At 46.7% G+C, this 24,740-nt stretch overlaps 1 protein-coding gene and 1 non-coding gene across 11 annotated transcripts in view; both read left to right on the top strand.

The window, feature by feature from the left end:
* Positions 1-24,740, top strand: part of LOC126990276 (uncharacterized) — a 35,069-nt gene that overhangs the window by 5,468 nt on the left and 4,861 nt on the right. For 2 of the 10 annotated variants that reach the window (XM_050848830.1, XM_050848829.1), the window contains 14 exons: positions 1,881-1,916; positions 3,533-3,568; positions 9,248-9,283; positions 13,333-13,389; positions 13,513-13,699; positions 14,129-14,316; positions 14,827-15,030; positions 15,911-16,037; positions 18,579-18,713; positions 19,015-19,098; positions 19,570-19,735; positions 20,262-20,402; positions 20,632-21,958; positions 22,901-23,007. In XM_050848830.1, coding sequence (XP_050704787.1) covers positions 1,881-1,916; positions 3,533-3,568; positions 9,248-9,283; positions 13,333-13,389; positions 13,513-13,699; positions 14,129-14,316; positions 14,827-15,030; positions 15,911-16,037; positions 18,579-18,713; positions 19,015-19,098; positions 19,570-19,735; positions 20,262-20,402; positions 20,632-21,958; positions 22,901-23,007 — 2,831 coding nt within the window. The remainder of the gene's footprint in view (positions 1-1,880; positions 1,917-3,532; positions 3,569-9,247; positions 9,284-13,332; positions 13,390-13,512; positions 13,700-14,128; positions 14,317-14,826; positions 15,031-15,910; positions 16,038-18,578; positions 18,714-19,014; positions 19,099-19,569; positions 19,736-20,261; positions 20,403-20,631; positions 21,959-22,900; positions 23,008-24,740) is intronic. The other 8 variants (XM_050848838.1, XM_050848834.1, XM_050848831.1 and 5 more) reach the window with 6 other exon arrangements.
* On the top strand, positions 12,336-12,409 carry Trnam-cau (transfer RNA methionine (anticodon CAU)). The gene has a single exon. It is a non-coding gene; the product is annotated as a tRNA-Met (tRNA).

Below are 24,740 nucleotides of genomic sequence, written 5' to 3'. Positions count from 1 at the left end.
CCCCTGGAGGGAACAGGGCGTCGGAGATACAGATAGAACAGATAGACGATATGAAATTATTTATGAAATTGCGTTAGAGGGAACAAAACGCTGCTGTCAATAGGGAAATGCAATAGTGGACGTGGCGCTGCTGTCAGTTCTGGTGCGGATGTCCTGGACGTGATGATGGCATCTTGCGTCTTTTTTTTTTTTTTTATTTTTTTTTTTTTACGTCTCCGCCTATAGCGCCGGTAGGCTTGCTTGAGGGGCCTAGATGGTATTCGGCCCCAGCCCGTTGTGGCGCAGGCAAGTGTTTATGTGGCGCCATCTTGCTTGGCTTATGCTACCCCCCGGAGCTCATCAATGACCCAAACCTTTAGAGAGAGAATCTAGAGTCCGTGTTGATAGATGGTCTTCTGGACAGCATGTGGTACCTTTAGGCCACTCGACGGTGGCTGAAAAATCCCAGCTTGTGGCACCGGACGAGGCACGAACCCTCGTCGTCCTGGACGCGGCGCCGTCACGCTAACCACTCAGCCGTCACCTTCCCGAACATTACTGACTAGATTACCTTGAGTTGCTCTAACAAGGTATTATGTGTTATTTAGTCGAGTTGGTTCAGTAACCATGTGACTTATAATATAGGTATTTATCCTAAAAAAAATCAAGCATTCTGTGTGTGTGTGTGTGTGTGTGTGTGTGTGTGTGTGTGTGTGTGTGTGTGTGTGTGTGTGTGTGTGTGTGTGTGTGTGTGTGTGTGTGTGTGTGTGAGAGAGATAGAGATTTACATAGATTTACATAGAAAATCAGACCACACAGACCCCATGGTCCAGACTTGGTGGTCTGTCCTTAAACCTAAGTGATTTTACATTAATCAGAAGACTCCAAAACGTTGCATTTCTACTCTAGTTGATATTAAGTTGAAGGAAGTGACGGTCGAGCTTATTTTTGAAGGAGTCAATCGTGTTACACTGGACCACTGACGGTGGAAGCTTATTCCATTCTCGCACTACAACGTTGGTGAAGAAAAATTTGGTGCAGTCTGAATTTACTTGTCTACATCTGAGTTTTACGCCATTGTTCCTCGTGCGCAAAGTGTCATCGATCATAAACAATGTTGATCTGTCTACATTCGTGAAACCATTAAGTATTTTAAAACATTCGATCAGTTTTCCTCGGAGGCGACGTTTCTCAAGAGAGAACATGTTAAGGGTAGAAAGCCTTTCTTCGTAGGATTTGTTGCGCAAGGAAGGGATCATTTTCGTTGCCCGACGCTGAACACCTTCTAATTTAGCAATATCCTTTGCATGGTGGGGAGACCAAAACTGTACCGCATATTCCAAGTGGGGTCTGACTAAACTGTTGTAGAGCAGGAGTATTACATCTTTATTCTTGAATACAAAGTTTCTTTTAATGAAGCCCAACATTCTGTTCGCTTTATTTGCTGCATCGATGCATTGCTGTGAGAATTTGAGGTTTGACGCGATTTTGACCCCCAAGTCTTTGACGCATTGAACGCTTTTGAGTTTAACGCCGCGCATTTCGTATTCGAACTTCTTATTCCTCGTTCCAACTTGAAGGACCTGGCACTTGTCTACGTTAAAGGGCATCTCCCATCTATCCGACCAAGCTGAAATTTTGTGCAAATCCTCTTGGAGGCTTTGCCTGTCTTCGTCAGTGAGAACCGAGTTACCAATCTTTGTGTCGTCTGCAAATTTACTAATGCGGTTATTGAGTCCAACATCCACGTCGTTGATGTAAATAATGAAGAGCACTGGGCCAAGGACCGAGGAGGAGAGAGAGAGAGAGAGAGAGAGAGAGAGAGAGAGAGAGAGAGAGAGAGAGAGAGAGAGAGAGAGAGAGTGTGTGTGTGAGAGACACTGCCTCTTTCTTTCCAACAGGACGAGGAGCGTGCGGCGACTCCAATCATTCTTGACGTAAGTACAGAATCAATATTTTCACTTTTGTTAAGTACTGCTTTTATTACTTGGGACTTCAGGTCTCCTGGGCCAAGACCAAGGTACAGGTGTTTGGAGGCTTGCTACATGAAGCAGTACAGTCTGTTCATGCGTGTGGCGAGGACACTGAGATCGCGGAAAAGCTCACATATCTTGGTAGAGTAGCTCAGAACAACGGTGAGTCTCGCCAGAAAGTTTTATGGCGGATTGGCCTGGCCCACGGTGTTATGGACTCGCTCAGCGCGAGTGTCTGGCGTTGACGACACCTGTATACACAGAAGGACAAAGCTCCCAATCTTCCAGTCCTTTGTGCTCCCTGTCATTTCCTAAGGCTGTGAGACATGAATTGTAGAGTGGTCGAGTGGGTGAAGCGTGGTGCGCTGAGACGGTTTGGACACGTGATGAGCATGGAGGAGAATGAATTTGTGAAGAGAGTTTATGAGGGAAGGATTGAGGGAAGAGGTGTCAGGGAGAGACCACCTGTGAAGTGGATCAATAGGGTGAGCGAGCACTGGAGCAAGATTAGGAAGTAGCAGGATGGAGTGTGCCGAGAGGGAGTGCCAGAACAGGGAGACACTTCTGCCGCGGCCACCCCCTGGAGGGAACAGGGCGTCGGAGATACAGATAGAACAGATAGACGATATGAAATTATTAATGAAATTGTGTTAGAGGGAACAAAACGCTGCTGACAATAGGGAAATGCAATAGTGGACGTGGCGCTGCTGTCAGTTCTGGTGCAGATGTCCTGGACGTAATAATAATAATAATAATAAACGGTTTATTGCATGAAGTACCCGGCAGCCCTAGAGCTGAAAATATACATCAGTGGAAGATGAAATGAAATGAATGAGACAAATGAACAAAGTAGCATGATTGAAAATAAAAAGGAAAATAGAAATAACAATAATAGCAATAATCATAGTAAAGATAATAATAATAATCATGATAATAATAATGATAATAATAATAGTAATCATAATCCTAATAATATTCATAATAATAATAATGATGATTGCATCTTGTCCTTACATCTGTAATATGTGGCAACATTAAAAACATGCAGCGCGCTGAACGTGTCATCAGTACTTTTCAGTAAGTGGTTCTACCTGTGTCTCCGTGGTTATGTTCCCTTGTGTGTGCGGGGGAAGGGGGGCATGCATGCGCTCTTGCCTGCTTTTATTGCCTATTTACATACCTTTGCATACATAGAATCTAGAGTCCGTGTTGATAGGTGGTCTTCTGGACAGCATGTGGGTACCTTTAGGCCACTCGACGGTGGCTGAAAAATCCCAGCTTGTGGCACCGGACGTTGGCACGAACCCTCGTCGTCCTGGACGCGGCGCCGTCACGCTAACCACTCAGCCGCCGCCATCCCGGACTTTACTGACTAGATTACCTTGAGTTGCTCTAACAAGGTGTTATGTGTTATTTAGTCGAGTTGGTTCAGTAAACATGTGACTTAGGCATTTATCCTCGAAAATATGCATTCTGTGTGTGTGTGTGTGTGTGTGTGTGTGTGTGTGTGTGAGTGTGAGAGAGAGAGAGAGAGAGAGAGAGAGAGAGAGAGAGCTACACTGCCTCTTTCTTTCCAACAGGACGAGGAGCGTGCGGCGACTCCAATCATTCTTGACGTAAGTACAGAATCAATATTTTCACTTTTGTTAAGTACTGCTTTTATTACTTGGGACTTCAGGTCTCCTGGGCCAAGACCAAGGTACAGGTGTTTGGAGGCTTGCTACATGAAGCAGTACAGTCTGTTCATGCGTGTGGGGAGGACACTGAGATCGCGGAAAAGTTCACGGGTCGTCGCCAAGAACACCTATTTGACAAGGCTTTTATGACCCTGGTGGTAGTTTGACCCTTCTTCTGTACCCTGAGCCTAAAAACACTCATTAGAACCTGATTGATATCCCCCTTTGACCTTTAGAAATAGCTGATGTGAGAAGGGAAAGTGTCTTGTAATACCAGCTCACATATCTTGGTAGAGTAGTTCAGAACAACGGTGAGTCTCGCCAGGAAGTCTTGCGGCTGATCGGCCTGGCCCACGGTGTTATGGACTCGCTCAGCAGGAGTGTCTGGCGTTGCTGATACTTGTGTTGAAGGATAAAGCTCCCGATCTTCCAGTCCCTTGTGCTTCCTGTCTTTCTCTAAGGCTGTGAGACATGGACACTGAACAGTAACTTGAAGAGGCGGATAGATACCTTCAGTAATAAGTGAATCGCTGGAATAACTTTGTGTCCAACCGGCGACTGCTCCGTGACACTGATTCGACATATATTAGCCGCATAGTCCGTCAACGCCAACTCCAGCTATACAGGCATGTGGCACGCTGCGCAGAAATCGACCTGCTCATCGGGTTGTTTTTATAAGAGACAACCCTGAGTGGAGGAGGTCAAGGGGACGTCCAGAGTTCATGGCTTGAGCAAATCGACAGATCTTTCCAGGAGGTGCTTCGGATGGAAAGGCGGCCTGCAGGAGACTTGAACGGAGGGACCCCGGGACTTGGCGTCGTAGGGAACGCGCCCCCAGGCGTATGCCACCATTTGTTGATTGAACGATCTGTTACTGCGGCAAGGGCTGCCTCTGCTACTTTACTACTACGAACTCTTGTTCCTTTGACTGCTACATCGACAACGTTTTTCCTTTTTTTCTCTATGGTTCTGTTCTTTATTGCTCCTGTTTCTTGGTTTGGACTGATGGTCGGCTCCAGCCCATTATGGCGCAGGCGAGTGTTTATAGTGGCGCCATCATGCACGGGAGCTTAGGTTCAATGGAACTGCCTTGTACAGGCCTACCGGCCTCTTATAGACTCCTACGTTCTTATGTTCTTTTGTTCTACTACTATTGCTGCTGCTGCTACTACTACTACTACTACTACTACTACTACTACTACTACTACTACTACTACTACTACTACTACTACTACTGCTACTACTACTGCTACTACTACTACTTTTTTTTCTACTACATAAATGATACCTCCACCCATGTTTATTTTCCCGACACATAATCATGGAGGCTCCATAACAGAGGTCATTAGCCCCAACTCTGTTCGCTAATGACTGTGGCATCCAACCATATCACTAATACCACCTGACACTAAATCACCTATCATCTATTACGTCTAGATCCCCCTTTCCTTCCCTACTCAAGTCACTCCCGACCCACCCTAATGTCACTCTCCACCACTGTGGCTTCATAGTCCATATTGGAGATGGTGGTGGCTTTTGGGCCAGATTGTCTGGTGCCCCTGAGACACAGGATGGCCGACCTGAGCAGGGAGAACGAAAGGCGACACCTCATCCAGGCGACAACGTGGCTCCTTGGCTGATGCTTCTTTTCTGAGATTAGTTCCGCGAGGCGTGCGTAGAAGCATTGGGCCCTGGGACCCATCCCGCCGGATGTGGTGAAGACGAGGGGGGTGAAGCTGCCTTGACCCACATGTTGGATTCTTTCACCGTATGCCCTTGTCTTCTCCTGCTCGTTCCTGTGGTGGGCGGCTTGCAGGGGCAGCTCACGGTGACAGGCAGCCATCAGGTCGAATATGCGGATGTCCATGAACGCCCGCTGTCCGCGCACCCAGAATCCGCGGGCACTTACATCAACCCGTGCCTCCTGTGAGGTATTGGCTGTCCTGTACCGAAGGTGTTCGCCGTCCAGGGGAAGCAGTGCCGGCTCGGTAGTGACGTCTTGGCATACCTCCCCGAGCATGCTGGCTGTCAGATCCCTCACTTCATCGTGTCGAATACAGACGAAGCCTCCTTTTTTACATGTCATGGTGTGGGTGACATCATTTGGTGATCCACATGCACAGAGATCAGGCAGTCCCTCAATCGGCCAGCCATATCTCAGAGCAATGGCGTCGACAAATTCTTGTTTGTTGAGGCTGAAGCCCTTTGCTCTGATTGGTAATGACGTTAGCCAGTTAGAGGCGCCTGCCTCCTGTGCTGTGTGTATTTTTCTACCCATTTCTGTGGACAGGTGGTGTGTACTACTACTACTACTACTACTACTACTACTACTACTACTACTACTACTACTACTACTGTTACTACTACTACTGCTACTACTACTACAACTACTACTACTACTACTACTACTACTATCTCCATCTATTAGAGTTGCGTTGTGAGCGGTATATTCTCTCATATCCTTTCACAAAGCAATTCATTGGCCCCACCCCGCCAATGACTGTGGCCGACAACCATCTTTATTTAATATTACAAACCTTACTAAACATATTACTTTTAAGCTAACAGAGCTTGTGGTTGATACGACTATCAACCACCGTCGCCTCAAAGTCCAGGTCGGCAATGCGGGTGGTTTTGGGTGCAGGTGACCTGGTTCCTCTCAGGCAGACCAAGGCTGACCTCAGGAGGGAGAAGGACAGCCTGCATCTCATCCAGGCGACCACACTGCTTCTTGGCTGCTGATTCTTATCCGCCAGTGTTTCGGCGAGTCTACTACTGCAACTGCTACTACTACTACTACTACTACTACTACTACTACTACTACTACTACTGCTTTTACTGCTGCTATTACTACAACTACTGCTACTACCACTACTACTACTACTACTACTACTACTACTACTTAGGTAGAGGCTGGTCTGTATTTGAGTCTGGATGAGCAAAGCAGCATCCTCAACCTTCCTGAGCTGTTTTTCTCTCTTTTTTTTTTCTTTCCCAAATTCCTGTTTATGTCTCTTGCTTTGGGTAGCCAGGTAAAACATCCTCTCAGCGGTCCAGCGTCCGTGCTCTACGGCTAGCACTCAGTCCAGTCCTTGATTTGGGAGGAGCCTGCACCCCCTCCTCCTAAAATGTCCCTTTGGTCCTAAAAAAAACGGCGTCAGCCTCGACCCCAATCCCGTATTGCTGGGGCCCGACCGTGCGGCACATTTGGCGAGCCTGCCGTCAATGGCAGGTGGAGGCAAAGCCTATAGGACCCTTGCATCTTGAAGGAGGAAGGATCCCTCCTCTCCTTGTTTTCGGAGTGTCTGGGTAGGCGCAGAAGCGGCGCCCGACCGCAGAACCGGCCCCTGGATCAACCTGCAGTTGGACATAGTGGAACTCTGTGGACGAGGAGGCCTGGCAGAGCTGGATGGCTTTGTAATGGAGTAAGTGTTGGTCCAAATCGCTCTGGTGCCAGGAACAGCAACAGTTCTCGCCTCCTGCATTTTGTAAGGTCTAGAATGTTGAACATTGCAGGTTCTTAGGACCAGAGACCAGAACTGCAGAGCTGGACTTGATATAGGAATGCCGGAAGGAAAGATTGACCACATTCCTCCAAATGCCCTTTGGTGGATCCTCCAGTCCTTTTATTTTACAGCATATTAAGCAGCTTAAAGGAAATAATAATTGAGAAAAAATTCCACTAATCACTGCCCCTAAAGAAGAGTTCAGGAGAGTGGTCAAAGAAAGGTCAATTTCGGAAGAGGTGTCGAAATACTCGCCTTTTAAAAGCGGTCAAGTCGTAAGCAGGAGGAAATATAGAAGAAGGAAGGCTATTCCAGAGTTAACCAGTGTAAGGGATAAAGACTAAAGATCCTGGTTAACTCTTGCATAAGATTTGGGCAGTATAGGGATGAGCTTGAGTAGAAAGTCGAGTGGAGCGGGGCCGCTGGAGGGGGAAGGCATGCAGTTTTCAAGTTCATAAGAACAGCCAGCATGAATTTATCGATAGAAGACAGAAAGAGATGCAACACTGAGGCGGAATTTAAGAGATAGAAAACTGTCAGTAGGAGAAAAATGGGGAGTTGATGAGACGAACAGCCTTAGACTCCACTCTGTCCAAGAGAGCTGTGTGAGTGGAGCTCCCCACACAGGAGATGCATACTTTATATGAGGGCGGACAAGGCCCCTGTACATGGATAGCATGTAAGGGGGCAAAAAGATCTGGCGTCGAGGAAGCTGATCTAGTAAGAGAAGATATAATAATAATAATAATAATAATAATAATAATAATAATAATAATAATAATAATATACGGTTTATTTAGGGAGAAGCAGCTCGAGAGCTGAAAATATACATATTATATATGGAGGTCATTAAAACTACAAACTTAAAAGTAACTTAGGAGTAAAGAGTCTATGTGTTCAGGATTTTCACTATTGTGGGTATTGCACTGTTCTTCTACCTGTCAGTACGCGCACGTGTGGGGAGCAGCTTGTTGTGGTGTCGGACATTGTGGCGGGGAGGGGGAGCTACCGAAAGCCTTTGTCAGACCCTGGCATAAATCTTTGCTTTCTAAACTACCCTCCTACAGATTCTATCCGTCTCTCTGTACTTTTTTCTCTAGTTTCCTTTAAGACGGTCATTGTTCTTCCCCTAAACCTATCAACAGTGCTGTTTCACAGGGCTTTGTTCTATCTCCCACTTATTCATTTGTTCATTAATGATCTCTTTAAAACAAATTGTTCGATATTCAACCTTTCGGCAAAGACTTCTCTGCATCTTTTTTTATATGTTTTGGCCTATGGCGCCGGTGGTGTGGCCTGATGGTCGACCCCAGCTCGATGTGGAGTAATCAAGTGTTTACAGTGGTACCATCCTGCTTGTCTCACGCTGCCCCTCGGAGGTCATCTTTGAGCCTCCTTTAGAGAGATAATCTAGAGTCCGGGTTCATAGGTAGTCCTCAGGACAGCATGTGGGTAATCTTAGGCTACTCGGCGATGGCTGAAAACTCCCATGCAGCTGTGGCGGCGAACAGGACTTGAACCAGCTTCCTCGTGGACGCCGCGCCTTCACGCTGACGGTTAAGCACTCTGCCACCCCTCCCTGACTACTCAACCCCAATTACCCAATATTTTTAACAGAAGACAATTTAAACAGGTATTGCGGACCTTTAGGCTGCAGAACGCTTAACTGAGACCTTGGTATCATATTTGAGCAGGGTAGAGATAACTTGGTGTCCTTTAATGTCTCGAAAACTCAATTTCTCCACCTCTAAATTCGACAATGTTCCAAACACCTATCCCCTATTATCCGATATATCTCAGCTGACATTTTGTTTTACATTGAACCCTTTCGGTCAATCCTCAACTCGCTGTCTTAACTGAAAATTGCTCGTCTCTTACTAAATCAACTTCAACGAGGTTAGGCGTTCTGTATCGTCTCCACCAGTTGTTTTCCCATCCCAGATGCTGTCCATTTACTATGACTTATTCCTTCCTCTTATGGAGTATGTATCTCATGTGTGTGTGTGTGTGTGTGTGTGTGTGTGTGTAATTAACCGCATAATTTTAGAGAGAGAGAGAGAGAGAGAGAGAGAGAGAGAGAGAGAGAAATACACTGCCTCTTTCTTTCCAACAGGACGAGGAGCGCGCGGCGACTCCAATCATTCTTGACGTAAGTACAGAATCAATATTTTCACTTTTGTTAAGTGCTGCTTTTATTACTTGGGACTTCAGGACTCCTGGGCCAAGACCAAGGTACAGGTGTTTGGAGGCTTGCTACATGAAGCAGTACAGTCTGTTCATGCGTGTGGGGAGGACACTGAGATCGCGGAAAAGTTCACATATCTTGGTGGAGTAGTTCAGAACAACGGTGAGTCTCGCCAGAAAGTTTTATGGCTGCTTGGCCTGGCCCACGGTGTTATGGACTCGCTCAGCGCGAGTGTCTGGCGTTGTCGACACGTGTGTAGAAGGACTAAGATCCGGATCTTTGAGTCCCTTGTGCTTCCTGTCTTTCTCTAAGGCATGAACACTGAACAGTAACTTGAACAGGCGGCCTTTGGTAATAAGTGTGTCGCTGGAATGACCCCACTGTGTCAAACCAGCGACTACTCCGTGAGATCTATATGACATATATTGTCCGCATAGTCCGTTAATTTGAATACCGGTGATACCAGTTCGGAAAACTCAGGTACCGGCAGTACCAGTACCGGTACCTGTTGGTGGCGCCAGTTTCGAGTATCACTTCAGTACCAGTACACTTAGTGCCGCCAGTACCGGTACTTAGATAATCGGCAGTGTCCTAACAACGTATGCCTCGATTTGGAAAAGAAGATGAAGTTTACAAAATAAATGATGCTCAACAAAATGTAAATCCGTGTGGACTGCGAACGTTAAAAAAAATGGATACAATAACGACAGGATCCATCAAGACACCTCTTTGGTCGTCACCTGAAGTGGGATCAATTAAGACACTTCTCATCCCTGCCTAAGGTCGGAAGCTCTAGGCAGTGTTAAGAACTTGTATAATGTAATGCATCTTGTAACCTTTTAAAGGACATGACAACAGTAAATGAAAGAAAAGATGTTAAGAGTATGCTCAGCTACTCCTTGGTGATATATGAGACAGAAAGAGGACACAGAGTGTGAGGACACAAATGACTTCTTCAGGAAACACCCCCCCTCGGACCTTGCTGTGTATCAATCAGTCATTGGGGCACACCCGAGGTGCGCGTCGCACCCCGGGTGTGGAAAACTTCCGAGAAAGATGGAATGAGTGTCGAGTTTTTGCAAATAAAAGCTGGAGAATGGTACAAAAACATCAATTTTTTTTCTCATAAAATCATCATAAAAGAATCCATAAGACTGGGACATGCAGGCACCAATATACACAGAAAAGGCAACGTTAGGAGAAATCGCCCTACCTGCGGAGGCCGTCACCTTGGCCCTTGTGCCAGTAGTGGGGGGGTCCCATTATCTCGGGCCAGTATGACACCCAGGTAAACCCGGTGGTAGCTGCGGGGATCACGTTTCTTAAAGGTCCCTCTAAACGAGAAAAATTAGAAAAAATCATCACTGACGCAAAACATTTCATAATATATATCAACGCATTTGTGATCGGTTTATGCATCATCTATTTTTTGGGGTTTATATTATGGCAAAAATTTGGCCCATCGCTGGTACACGGTAAAGCCACAAATTTGGGCCGTCGCTGCTACACGGTTAACCACAATTTACCTTCCCAGGTACCCAATTATTGGGCTCGAAAAGGAGAATAAACAGCTTGGCGGGTTGTGCGCCGACTGCCCAGTCAATTTGAAACCAGGTACGCGGATTCATGGGGAGGCGGTGGCTGAGTCGACAGAGTGACGGCGCCGCGTTCAGGAGAACGCGAGTTCAATCCCCGCTCGGTGCCACCAAGCTGGGATTTTTCAGCCGCCGCCGAGTGGCTTAAAACTACCCACATGCTGTCCAGAAGACCACCTATCAACCCGGACTCTAGATTCTAGGATTAAAGATGAGCTCCGGGAGGGCAGCATGAGCCAATTTAAGATGGCGCCACTATAAACACTCGCCTGCGCCAGAACGGGCTGGGTCGACCATCAGGGCCCACCGGGAAGAGGCCTACCGGCGCAATAGGCCGCGACGTGGAAAAAAAAAGAAAAAAAAAGAAGCGTGCTAACCCCTAGAGCCTAGACCGTCGAAGCGCTTTGAAAGTAAGGAAAGATCTAACATAAGAAATAACCGTCCTATCAGCTTACTCTTAGTTATATATCATTCATATACGAATCACAAACAGCACAAAGGGGGGGGAGGCGGTGGCTGAGTGGTTAGAGTGTCGGTCCCGCATTCGCCGCGTCCTCGATGATGTCGCTTCGAATCCGCCGCGTCCTCGATGATGTCGCTTCGAATCCGCCGCTACCACCTGGGATCTTCCAGTCACCGCCGAGTGGCCTAAGACTACCCACATGCTGTCCTGAAGACCACCCATCAACCCTGACTCTAGAGGAACTGTTCAAGGGAAATATTAGGGGCTTTGTGGTGCAGTGGTTAGCACACTCAGCTCACAACGGAGAGAGCCCGGGTTCAATTCCCGGGCGGAGTGGAAAAAATTGGGCGGCTTCTCTGATACCCTATGCCCCTGTCCACCCAGTAGTGAATGGGTACCAGGTATTAATCGGGGGTTGTGTCCCGTCTCCTAGGATCTGTTCCCTTCTCCTATAATTCCTTCCCCTTCTGTCTCTCTCCGGCATATGACAACAGATGTTGCGCCGACTAAACCAAACCTTACAACTTTCAAGGGAAATAAAAAATGAGCTCCGGGGGTCAGCATGAACCAAGATCAGTTGACGCTACTATGAACACTTGCCTGCGTCCATGGGCTGGGGCCGACCACCAGACCCTTCAAGAAAGCCTACCGGCGCTATAGACCAAGATGTAAAAAAAAAAAAATAATAATAATCAGACAAATCAAATTCCTACTGTCGCGGAGAAGCCTCAGGCCCTGCAGTGGGTTATCCACCAGGGATCACTCTAAGCAGCAGATAAGGCAAAGGAGAAACCTAATGTGCACATATAACCTTTGTGTGGCACTGGATAACCTCACCTACTTATTCCTCTGAACTCCACTTACAGGTGCAGTGGTTAGCGTGCTAAGCTATGAATCTGCGGACCCGGGTAAATACCCCAGCCCGGACAGAACGCGTTCAACCCACCCAGCTGTTGGGGGCTTCGTGGTGCAGTGGTTAGCACACTCGGCTCATAACCGAGAGAGCCCGGGTTCGATTCCCGGGCGGAGTGGAAAAATTTGGGCGGCTTTTCCGATACCCTATGCCCCTGTCCACCCAGCAGTGAATGCGTACCAGGTATTAATCGGGGGTTGTGTCCCGTCTCCTGGGATCTGTCTCCTCCTATAATCTTTCCCCTCCTGTCTCTCTCTCCGGCATATGACCACAGATGTTGCGCCGACTAAACGAAACTTTCCAACTTTTTCCACCCAGCTGTTCATCCTTCTTTTCGGGATGATCGAGAAATGATTACCTGGGCACACCTGGTGAACATAAACTGTGGCAATACCGGGCTTCATACTGGCCCGTGTCCCCGGTTATGAGTTCTTCCTACCTAAGTCTATATATACCAAGTCAAGTCACTCTGCTTCAAAACTGCGACCGGTACGCGCAGGAGGTGGTTTTGGGGCGGAGCAGCGGGATGACGTCACTTGGAGCCAAAAAAAAAAATACCCGCCAGTTCAGTGGTGACTAAGTTGGGGCCGTGTGTGCACTCTGGATGTGCATTCTCGCCTTCTTTCACAGCGCGTTCAGGCAAGCCACTGACGAAAAAATATGTTTTTATTGTGCTATTGCGTGACTATAATTTCAATGCCTACAAACGGCGGTGTGGGGTGTGAAGGAGGGCATGTTGAAGTGATTGATTTAAATTAGTCCGCCTTTCCTCGTTTTCTCTAAATCCCTGATTCTACATTCTCTATAATTCTCTTATAGTTTGGCTCCAAGCAGTGTCACGCATAAACCACGCCTCGGCCGTGTCTCCTCCCACAAACCTGCGTATGACTTGACTTGGTGTATATAGACTTAGCTTCCCACCACAGGCTCAAAGGAAGCGATGGAGTTGAGCACCGCAGCCACGCTCAGCTATAGTGGATGCACCCAGCTTTAACTTCACCTTTATATTGCACTAATGTAAATATATTTTTTCTCTCTATAGGGGAGTGATGACAAAGGCCACGAGGGACCGGACGACAAAGCAGAAATGAGAGATCTGGTGAGTCTGAATAAAATTACAATGAATACGTAAGCACTCCGCAATACATAGTTTCATCACTCTTGTCTTCCTGTCAGCTATTCCGAATATTCTTTTATTATTTCCTCTGTTTTTTTCACTAAGACACGAGACTTCATGGAAACCAATCCTAGTGTTGTTAACGGCCACCAAGTCTTTGAAGGAGACATGGTCTTGACGGAGAGCCAGTGGCGAGCGGTCAGGGAGAGGAAGGCCATTGCAGACCTCTCAGCGCGCTGGCCTCAACAGGGCGGCTTTCCCACCGTGCCCTACTACCTCGACACTACCGACTGTATGTAAAAACTATGTTTCCATTCACAAGCAGACAAAGACGAGCGTACAGGATGGTCGGTATTACAAGACACTTTCGCTTCTCACATCATCTATTTCTAAAGGCCAAAGAGGGGGTCAGTCGGGTTCTAATGAGTGTTTCTTGAGGTTCACGGTACAGAAGAAGGGTCAAACTACCACCAGGGTCATAAAACTAATGGAAATGCCCACAACTCTTACGAAAGCCTTGTCAAATATGTGTTTTTGGGAGGCGAAATGTCTTGTAATACGACCCTTATAAGAGTATTTGGCCTACTATCGAGATGTGTTAACATACTCAAAAGAACCTGAATTATAAATCTCGATTGTATACGATAGTTCAGTAACACGGCCAGTCTCTTTCTTCATACCATAAAAAAATGTTTGTTTTCGGTTTTCACCTCGGACTCAGCCGTCACCGTGGCTGCCATAAATGCAGCGATTGCTCACTGGGAGCAAAACACCTGCATCAGATTCCAGCTCACGTCCAACCTCGCTCAACGGCACGTCAGGTTTTTTGAAGGGTCTGGATGCTGGTCGTATGTCGGCATGCTGGCCCAGAATGGACAAGACATTTCTATTGGAAGTGGCTGCAAAGAAGTAAGTATACTATGGTAATATTATGTCGTAACACAATAAATTATATAGTTACTATACTGCCCTTCCCAATACCGCTCACTCTACACTGGTTCTGCTCCCATGACATACTCTGCTCCCTCAACATTTAAAACTTATGCCACTTGGTTTCACTGTCTTTCCATGCCTCTACTGATTCCTTGCATTAAACCTTCCCATGAAGTCTTCTCCAAGAAACCTTCCTCTTCTAAGAAACCATACGAAAGTAAATGAAATTCAGGAGTCGCAGCTGTCTGCACAGAAGATGACAGCACCACAAAACACAACCATTGAAAACTAAAAAATAAATATAAATAATAATAGATTAGATAATGATGAATAAAAATAAAAAAAATAATTTTTGTTATTATGTGTGTGTGTGTGTGTGTGTGTGTGTGTGTGTGTGTGTGTGTGTGTGTGTGTGTGTGTGTAGTTATTTAGTTGCCAGAGGCTTGACAAAGTCTAAATAACATCGTTCTCCTCGACGCGGGTCAGCTCGGCATTGTCGCCCATGAGATCGGCCACGCCATTGGGTTCGTGCACGAGCAGAGTCGCCCCGACCGTGACGACTATGTGGTCATCAATTATGGCAACATCCAAACTGGCAAGGAAAACAACTTCAATAAGTACAGCACGTCAGTGGTCAACACCTACGGCATACCATACGACTACTCATCCGACATGCACTACGGTTCTACAGTGAGGGACTTTGCATGAGTATGGTTTCCTTCTTATCATGATGACTATACGTTCCCTTATTGTAAAACGTCTCGTCGTCTTTGGGCCAGTTTTACAGTCCAATACAGCAAGTTTGTGAGCTCCCCTACCAAACGGGGGCTTCGTGGTGCAGTGGTTAGCACACTCGGCTCACAATCGAGAGAGCCCGGGTTCGATTCCCGGGCGGAGTGGAAAAATTTGGGCGGCTTTTCTGATACCCTACGCCCCTGTCCACCTAGCAGTGAATGGGTACCAGGTATTAATCGGGGTTGTGTCCCGTCTCTTGGGGTCTGTTCCCTTCTATAATTCCTTCCCCTTCTGTCTCTATCCGGCATATGACCACAGATGTTGCGCCGACTAAACCAAACTTTCCTTTTCCCCAACCAAACACAAAATACGACGAAAATTCCTTGTAGCTCTTGTTGATATAAAAAGGTGGAGGGAATTTTAAGAAACTACAGGAAATCTCTTTATTAGTATATCATGTAATGAGTAGAAATAGCGGATCATTGTAGTGGATATGGTTTGGTTTGGGCGCTTACAATGACAGAGGGCCAGTTTCACAGTTCCCCATGATGGGTTCGTAAGTTCCCAAACCAATACCAGAGCCTTCGAAATTTCCTTGTATAGTGTCTGGTGTTTATATTTAAGTTCACAAATTTTATGAAACTATACAGGAAAAGTCTTGTGTATTTAGTGTGGCATCGAAGACCTCACCATTTTGGATTGTATGGGATTCTATAGTTTGGTTCGGGCTGTTACGAAGACACTGTGTTGGACTGTGAAATCGGCTCAGAGTGTTGGACTATCGAACTGGCCCTTAAATCCCCGCAGCAGACTCTCCCCTTGACACATTTTTCAGGGCTTCACCAACAACGGCAAGTCGACCATCGCCACCCTATATCCCTTGGCGCAGGAGCTCATCGGCCAGCGCACGGGACTCTCTCACAGGGACAAACTATTGGCCAACACCATGTACGGCTGCATCAGTGAGTATGATATATGAGTAATTAAGGGGCAAATTTTCCGTCGATCTTTAGTCAAACCACGATTTCCGCTGGTGTGGTTCTCATTTGTTTCTTGTTATTGCTGCTGATGATGATGGTGAGTAATACCGTCGTCCTTCGGTGAAATCTACCGTAGCTTTGGAAGATCGTGGACACGTCAGAAAACCACGGAAATATGAGAACCACGCCAGCGGAAATCGTGGTTTGACTGAAGATCCACGGAAAATTTGCCCAGTGTAATAGCCCCTTAACTCGGTAGCTGCGGGGATCATGTTTCCTAAAGGCCCTTCCATCTAAGCGAGAAAAATGAGAAAAAATCAACACTCACGCAAACCATTTCATAATATATATCAATGCATTTGTTTATGCATCATCTATTTTGGGGTTTATATCATGGCAAAAATGTGGCCCGTCGCTGGTACACGGTAGAGCCACAAATTTGGCCTGTCGCTGCTACCGGGTTTAAAGAAAGGCGTGTCAGTGGAAGGGACAAACAATGAAACTCTAATGTAAGTAAGTCACGGCACATGCACAGTATTTTTTTATCCGGTTTCCCTTACCCAGATCTAGCTATGCTGTGGTATACGGTCACTGTTCTTCCCTGAAGTTGTGGCTGCCATTAATATTACTATAATTTACAAAATGAATTGCTTAATCTTCCTATTGATAAAAAAAGGGGTGTTATATTGAACGTATTGGAGTTCTAATTTCCACGTACAATTTTTTTTTTTTTTTAGGCAAAGAAACAAGAGAGTTAAGTGTAAGAGTGCTGAGTTGTAGTTTTCAATCTCCTTGGTAACAGAATAAATTTAATAAAATACTATATGAATTTGTGAAAAATGGTAGTTTCTGATTACTAAATACTTGATGCTCATTTAATGCTCGTTATTTTTCTATGGTATATTGTAAACACGGCAAATTGCTTTTCATCAGTTTTTAGTGCCCTGTTCTCTGCAGTAAACGTATCTGAAAGAATAAATTTTAATTTGAGGTTTATATGTATGATACATCAGTCTTAACCACTTAAATGTGGTTATGCTTTATCATAATTTGATCATTGCCTTGAAAGTCTTGTTATGACACACTTGCCATATTTTCTTTGTTACTGCTAAATACAATAACACAAATTGTCCCTAATGTTTGTCAGAGAGGCCTCAGAATTACCCTAAAAACTCCGCGCTTCTCGCGCTCCAACCACCCAGCATTTTGAGCTGGGCTAAGACACCATCGCTTCTCACATCAACTATTTCTAAAGGTCAAAGAGGGGATCAATCTGGTTTTCATAAGTGTTTTTTTAAGGTTCATAGCACAGAAGGGTCAAACTACCACCAGGGTCATAAAACTACCCCTGGAAAGGCCTACAGCTCCTACGAAAGCCATGTCAAATATGTGAACTTGGGCGACGAAATGTTTTAAAATACGCCCAATAGCCCCAATGTTTCAAGGTCCTAAATACGCCCCTGGTCTCCAATCATTTATATTCCGCAGAAGTGTTGCCTCTCTGTTTCCTACCGATATTTTCATCCTGACTGCGAGGGGAGGAGGCATGCTATAAAAAAAAAGTCTGTTCAGAGCACGAAGTCGGTCCAAGGTGCGGCAGATTCCTGAATTCCCATGAGTGCGGCTCTGCCAGTTCGACCGCCAATTATCCGATTAGCACCGTCTCCCTACTTACCCACCCACAACCCACCTGTTTATCTCTCTCTCTCCCTCTCGACCCGGGGGAGGGACTTAAGGGGACACGCCGACCACCACCACCACCACCACCACCACCACCACCACCACCAAAACGTGGCAACATGGGAAAAAATCGTTGCCACATGTCATAGAATTTATACAAATCGTTGTTATAATCCTAAACATCGACACTCATTGTACTATGTAGCTTCCTTTACTATATACAGAATATATAAGATATCACAAATAGCACAGGGATGGGAAATAAGAGAAAGACGCATGTACGAAGGTTGATTTGGCAGGATGGCTAGAGGTAAACGACGATACCAGCTCCACCCTGAACCGACTTCATGCTCTGAACAGACTATAACTGCATGCCTCCTCCCCTCCGCGGCCTCACACGACTTTGAACTCTTGCTCACTCCTATCCGTGCCAAATCCCTTATGCAAGTGTTAACCAGCATTTTCATTCCTTCGTCCCTCTCTTTCATAATGTCTGGAACAGCCTTCCTTGGTCTGTATTTCCTCCTGTCTGTGACTTGAACTCCTTCCTATACTGAAAAATGAGCACGTTTGCTTACTCGGACTTATTGTAGGAATTGATCTTTTTTACAAATAATGTTTATATCGCTCCTATTTTAACACTCGCCAGGCTTCAACCACCATTACTTTTTCGAACCGTTTCCATCGGCGAAGTATCCATGCACTTACCATGCACTTTGAATTGATGATGAAAAATCCCATAGCGATAGGAAACAAACATGAATGCATATGGTAAGGTACTAGTATTAAATAATTTGACCGTCGACACCAACTAAAATGATCAACAATTTTCATTTTTTATAGATAAGTGGCTTGCTGCTTGCGGAGTGAACGCCGACCCCTGCCAGAACGGCGGGTTTTATGGAAATGGCTGCGCTTGTGTGTGTCCCTCGGGCACCTCAGGGGCCAACTGTCAGACAGTGACAGGAAACTACTACGGTGATTGGCCGCCCTTTGCACACCTTGTCTCTGGAGCTCTCAGAATACTTGTTCTCTTTGTTCCTCTGTAGTGAGGAAGCACCTTACGATAGCTTGGCTCTTGGGATAAAAGAGGATAACAGTTCAACCTTCAATTAGAGTGTAGTCCAAGAATTCCTCATTAAATCATATCTATAGCTCAGCGAACCTTTTTTAAAACTTGGAATGATCCAGTGACTATATAATCGTTCTTTTTCTAGTGGATTATGCAAAATCCGGCTGTTTCGGCATAACTGATGACACCAAACCTCGTCTTCCACAGACAAGTTGACGAATCCCTGCACTGAGAAAGTAACTCAGGAAGGCACCCTCACCTCGCCGGGCTATCCAAGCAACTACCCAAACAGTGAGTGAAAGATTTACATAGATTTACATAGAAAATCAGACCACACAGACCCCATGGTCCAGACTAGGTGGCCTGTCCCTAAACCTAAGTGCTTCTACATTAGTCAGATGGCTCCTAAACGTTGCATTTCATTTCTAGTTGATATTAAGTTGAAGGAAGTGACGGTCGAGCTTGTTTTTAAAGGAGTCAATCGTGTTACACTGAACCACTGAAGGTGGGAGCTTATTCCATTCTCGCACTACAACGTTGGTGAAGAAAAGGGAGAGAGAGAGAGAGAGAGAGAGAGAGAGAGAGAGAGAGAGAGAGAGAGAGAGAGAGAGAGAGAGAGAGAGAGAGAGAGAGAGAGAGAGAGAGATTTGTTTGTGTGTGTGTGTGTGTCTTGTACAGAAGCCAGACACAGTGTGGGTGGGCGGGCTCCCTTTGTGTGGTGTTGTCTGTTCACCCTCTGTTCCGTTCTCCCTGCCCCGGCAGTCCAGTGCGTCAAGTGGATTGTAGCTCCCGTGTGCCACGTGCCCCGAGTGACCTTCTCAGACTTTTACCTGTACGGAAAGGATCCCTACTGCGGCTCGACTACAGCGACGTGCTGCTACTTTGATGGTCTGGAGATCAGAACCGACAACTTGTACAACGGTGCAGTGTGAGTATACAAAGACCCTGCTCGCTCTGGCTTTTTTTTTTTTTTTTTACGTGTACGCCTGTAGCGCCGGTAGGCTCTCTTGAGGGGCCTGGATGGAAGTCGGCCCCAGCTCGTCATGGCGCAGGGCAAGTTTTTATAGTGGCGCCATCTTCTAGTGGCTCATGATGCCCCCGGAACTCGTTCTTGATTCACTTGGACGGTTTCCTAGAGTCCGGGTTGATGGGTGGTCTTCAGGACAGCTTGTGGGTAGTTTTAAGCCACTCGGCGGTGACTGAAAAGTCCCAGGTGGTAGCGTGGGGATTCGAACCCGCGTCGTCCTTCACGCGGTGAATGTGGGCCCAGCACGCTACCACTCAGCCACCGCCTACCTGCCCCGTGACGCCAAGCAAGGCTGCCACTGTTACTCTTACAAGGCGTATTCACTTCTAATTATTACGTAACAAGTTTAGTTTGTGATATTCCTTTGTGCCACTAAACTAGCAATGATGGTGACCGTGACCACTCAAGTTCTTCCAATCCTCGGCAGGTATTGTGGCACGGACATCACTGCAGGCCAGACCTTCACCGGAACCGGTCAAGAGATGATTTTATACTTCAGGGCGATAAGTAATAATCTTCGCAGGGGATGGTCTGCCCAACTCACCTTTGTGCCGCAACCGGGATGCACGTAAGTGACAAAAAAGAGTGATGGGAGAGTCTCAGGACCAGTGGAGAGTAGAACCACATTTTTGCATTGTACCTTCATCAGCCTGTGTTTTTTTACAACAAAGGAGACAGCTCAAGGGCACAAAATAAGGAAACAATAATAAAAAAAAGCCCGTTACTCGCTGCTCCCAATTTATTCGTAGATCGCAAATATTTTATATCCTAATGATTCCTTTATTTTTTTTCTTCAGAACCACCACTACAGAAACCTCCACCACCACCACAGCAACAACAACCACCACTACAGAACCCACCACCACCACTACAGAACCCACCACCACCACCACAGAACCCACCACCACCACCACCACCACAGCAACAACCACCACTACAGAACCCACCACCACCACTACAGAACCCACCACCACCACCACCACCACAGCAACAACCACCACTACAGAACCCACCACCACCACTACAGAACCCACCACCACCACCACAGAACCCACCACCACCACCACAGCAACAACCACCACTACAGAACCCACCACCACCACTACAGAACCCACCACCACCACTACAGAACCCACTACCACCATTACAGAACCCACCACCACCACTACAGAACCCACCACCACCACTACAGAACCCACCACCACCACAGCAACAACCACCACTACAGAACCCACCACCACCACTACAGAACCCACTACCACCACTACAGAACCCACCACCACCACTACAGAACCCACCACCACCAATACAGAACCCACCACCACCACAGCAACAACTACCACTACAGAACCCACCACCACCACTACAGAACCCACCACCACCACTACAGAACCCACCACCACCACTACAGAACCCACCACTACCACTACAGAACCCACCACCACCACTACAGAACCCACCACCACCACTACAGAACCCACCACCACCACTACAGAACCCACCACCACCACTACAGAACCCACCACCACCACTACAGAACCCACCACCACCATTACAGAACCCACCACCACCACTACAGAACCCACCACCACCACCACCACCACAGCAACAACAACCACCACTACAGAACCCACCACCACCACTACAAAACCCACCACCACCACCACCACCACTACAGAACCCACCACCACCACTACAAAACCCACCACCACCACCACCACTACAAAACCCACCACCAGAACCACCACTACAAAACCCACCACCAGAACCACCACTACAAAACCCACCACCAGAACCACCACTACAAAACCCACCACCAGAACCACCACTACAAAACCCACCACCAGAACCACCACTACAAAACCCACCACCAGAACCACCACTACAAAACCCACCACCAGAACCACCACTACAAAACCCACCACCAGAACCACCACTAAAAAACCCACCACCACCACCCCGAGAGCAACAACCACCACTACTAAACCGACCACCACCACCACCAGCCCACCACCACCAAGATGTTTAACTCAGGCATTCAACGGAGTGTTCTACTGGTCCTCCCCAGGCTTCGGGGTTACCAACTACCCGAATAACTTTAACTGCGCACTGCGAGGAGTTTCGGTATGTGCCTTACTTTTTTGGCCGTGGTGGGTGAGGCAAGTAATAGCTCATTCCAGCGTCACAAAGCGTCCATGATATTACGAGACATGATATTCTATTCCAGAGGAGAAGAAAGCCGAGTTAGTGCACTGCCTAAGGTCATTGTTCTGTCTGCCATTCCTATTCGCTTGCGTTTCCATTTTATTGTTCAAATCAAGAATTACTGTTATAAAACGCCTTGACGCTGATTATATCTAAGTAGTCAGGGCATACACTATATATCTCTCGCATTTCCTGGAAGCTGAGAAGATGGCGCCACTATAAACACTTGCCTGCGCCATGACGGGCTGGGGTCGACTACAATCCAGGCCCCTCAAGAGAGCCTACCGGCGCTATAGGTGTACACGTAAAAAAAAAGACTTTCAAGTAAGAAAGTGCATTTTACGCACACACACACACACACACACACACACACACACACACACACACACACACACACACACACACACACACACTCAAGAGGAAGGTATCAGGACACCTCTTCTCATGTAATTGACTGCTCTTTTGGCCACCTCTTCGGACTCTTTACAGGAGCAGCGAGTAGCGGGCTATATTTCTTTTTATTGTTTCCTTTTTTGTGTGCCCTTGTGCTGTAAACAAACACACACACACACACACACACACACACACACACACACACACACACACACACACACACACACACACACACACACACACACAGCTATAGTTATATATCCTCGAAACACGCCACTAACAATCTGACTCAGGCAGTATTACAGTGTCCACGATAATAATTCCACTCGACGTAGTAGTGGAGTGATAAAAGGTGCGCCCAAGAGTTCAGGGTTTATGAAATGAATAAACTGCTCCGTTATTTTTGTAGCAAACCCGCATACAGGCAAACAGGTCAGGGCTTATAGAAGTGTTCCTTTGCTTGTTCAGACGACATCCATGTTGACGCTGAAACTGGAGAGGTTCACGCTGCAGGGAGCGCTGAGAAGATGTGTGGATGGCGTCGAGTTAACATTCTTGTACAATCGAACGACAACGTGAGTAGCGTGTGGTTTGTTGCTTGGGTGACTAAAGGTGTGAGTGTGCATGCTTAAGACATAGAGTAACAGGTGATGCCTTATACAGCGGAAAAGTTAGAAAGTTTCGTTTAGTCGGCGCAACATCTGTGGTCATATGCCGGAGAGGGACAGGAGGGGGAAGGAATTATAGGAGAAGGCAACATCTGTGGTCATATGCCGGAGAGAGAGAGAGAGAGAGGGGAGGGAAGGAATTATAGGAGAAGGCAACATCTGTGGTCATATGCCGGAGAGAGACAGGAGGGGGAAGGAATTATAGGAGAAGGTAACATCTGTGGTCATATGCCGGAGAGAGACAGGAGGGGGAAGGAATTATAGGAGAAGGCAACATCTGTGGTCATATGCCGGAGAGAGACAGGAGGGGGAAGGAATTATAGGAGAAGGTAACATCTGTGGTCATATGCCGGAGAGAGACAGGAGGGGGAAGGAATTATAGGAGAAGGCAACATCTATGGTCATATGCCGGAGAGAGACAGGAGGGGGAAGGAATTATAGGAGAAGGCAACATCTGTGGTCATATGCCAGAGAGAGACAGGAGGGGGAAGGATTATAGGAGAAGGGAACAGACCCCAGGAGACGGGACACAACCCCCGATTAATACCTGGTATCCATTCACTGCTGGGTGGACAGGGGTGTAGGATATCGGAAAAACCGCCCCAATTTTTCAAATCCGTCCGGGAATCGAACCCGGGCTCTCTCGATTGTGAGCCGAGTGTGCTAACCACTGCACCACGAAGCTCCCCCCTTATACAGCGGCAGGTAAGGGTAGGTGTCAAGGGATGGTCCGCTTGTTTAATGTTGTATTAGTGTTAATGACTGGGGTGGGTGAAATGGTTGGGCGTTTTGTCCCTCGTCACGGAGAGTTATGGTGTTATGGCGAGGTTTATAAATGGATGAAGGGCTTTAATAAGGGGGATATTCATAAGGTTTTGTTGGTAAGAGAACCGGGTAGGACACGAAGTAATGGGTTTAAACTGGATAAATTCAGATTCAACAGGGACATAGGCAAAAATTGGTTTACTAACAGAGTGGTGTATGAGTGGAATAGGCCTAGCAGTCATGTGGTGAGTGCCAATACAATTGTCACATTCAAAAATAGATTAGATAAATTCATGGACAGCGATATTAGGTGGGGTTAGATACACGGGAGCTTAGGTTCAAAGGAGCTGCCTCGTACAGGCCTACCGGCTCTTGCAGACTCCTACGTTCTTATGTTCTTATATTAAGGAGGAAGAGCGGAGTGGGTTTCTATACTTAATTCACATGTTTGGTTGACAACGAGAGATGGGAACGATGCCCAACGTTACCAGATTACCGTACGCATAACATTGTATTTTCCTGTTTCTGGGGTGGGTTTCATCATAGTGCTCTCCCAGACGTGGTGACGTCACGCGCAGTTGGGAGAATTTCTTGGGCGTGTTTCATCACCGCGCCACAAGCACTTCCAAGTAGGATTGGGGGCGGTCTTGGGATAAACCATCGTTGCCAATCTTCCGCGTCGCTTTGACGTCTAATATGTCTTCAATTAACCTAAATTACACTTCTTATGTATAATTATGGAATTATAATTATAAACAATTGATATTTAGTTGAAATACAGCGATAGTATCTTCATTGTAAAGAATATGTGCACGTATTTTTGTTCCGTCTGCATCTTCAACGGCACCACGGTGTAAACGAACATTTAGTGAGTC

Source organism: Eriocheir sinensis, unplaced genomic scaffold (genome assembly GCF_024679095.1).
Source record: "Eriocheir sinensis breed Jianghai 21 unplaced genomic scaffold, ASM2467909v1 Scaffold1515, whole genome shotgun sequence".
In the NCBI taxonomy this organism is placed as follows: domain Eukaryota; kingdom Metazoa; phylum Arthropoda; class Malacostraca; order Decapoda; family Varunidae; genus Eriocheir; species Eriocheir sinensis.
This window is presented reverse-complemented; position numbering and strand designations above follow the sequence as displayed.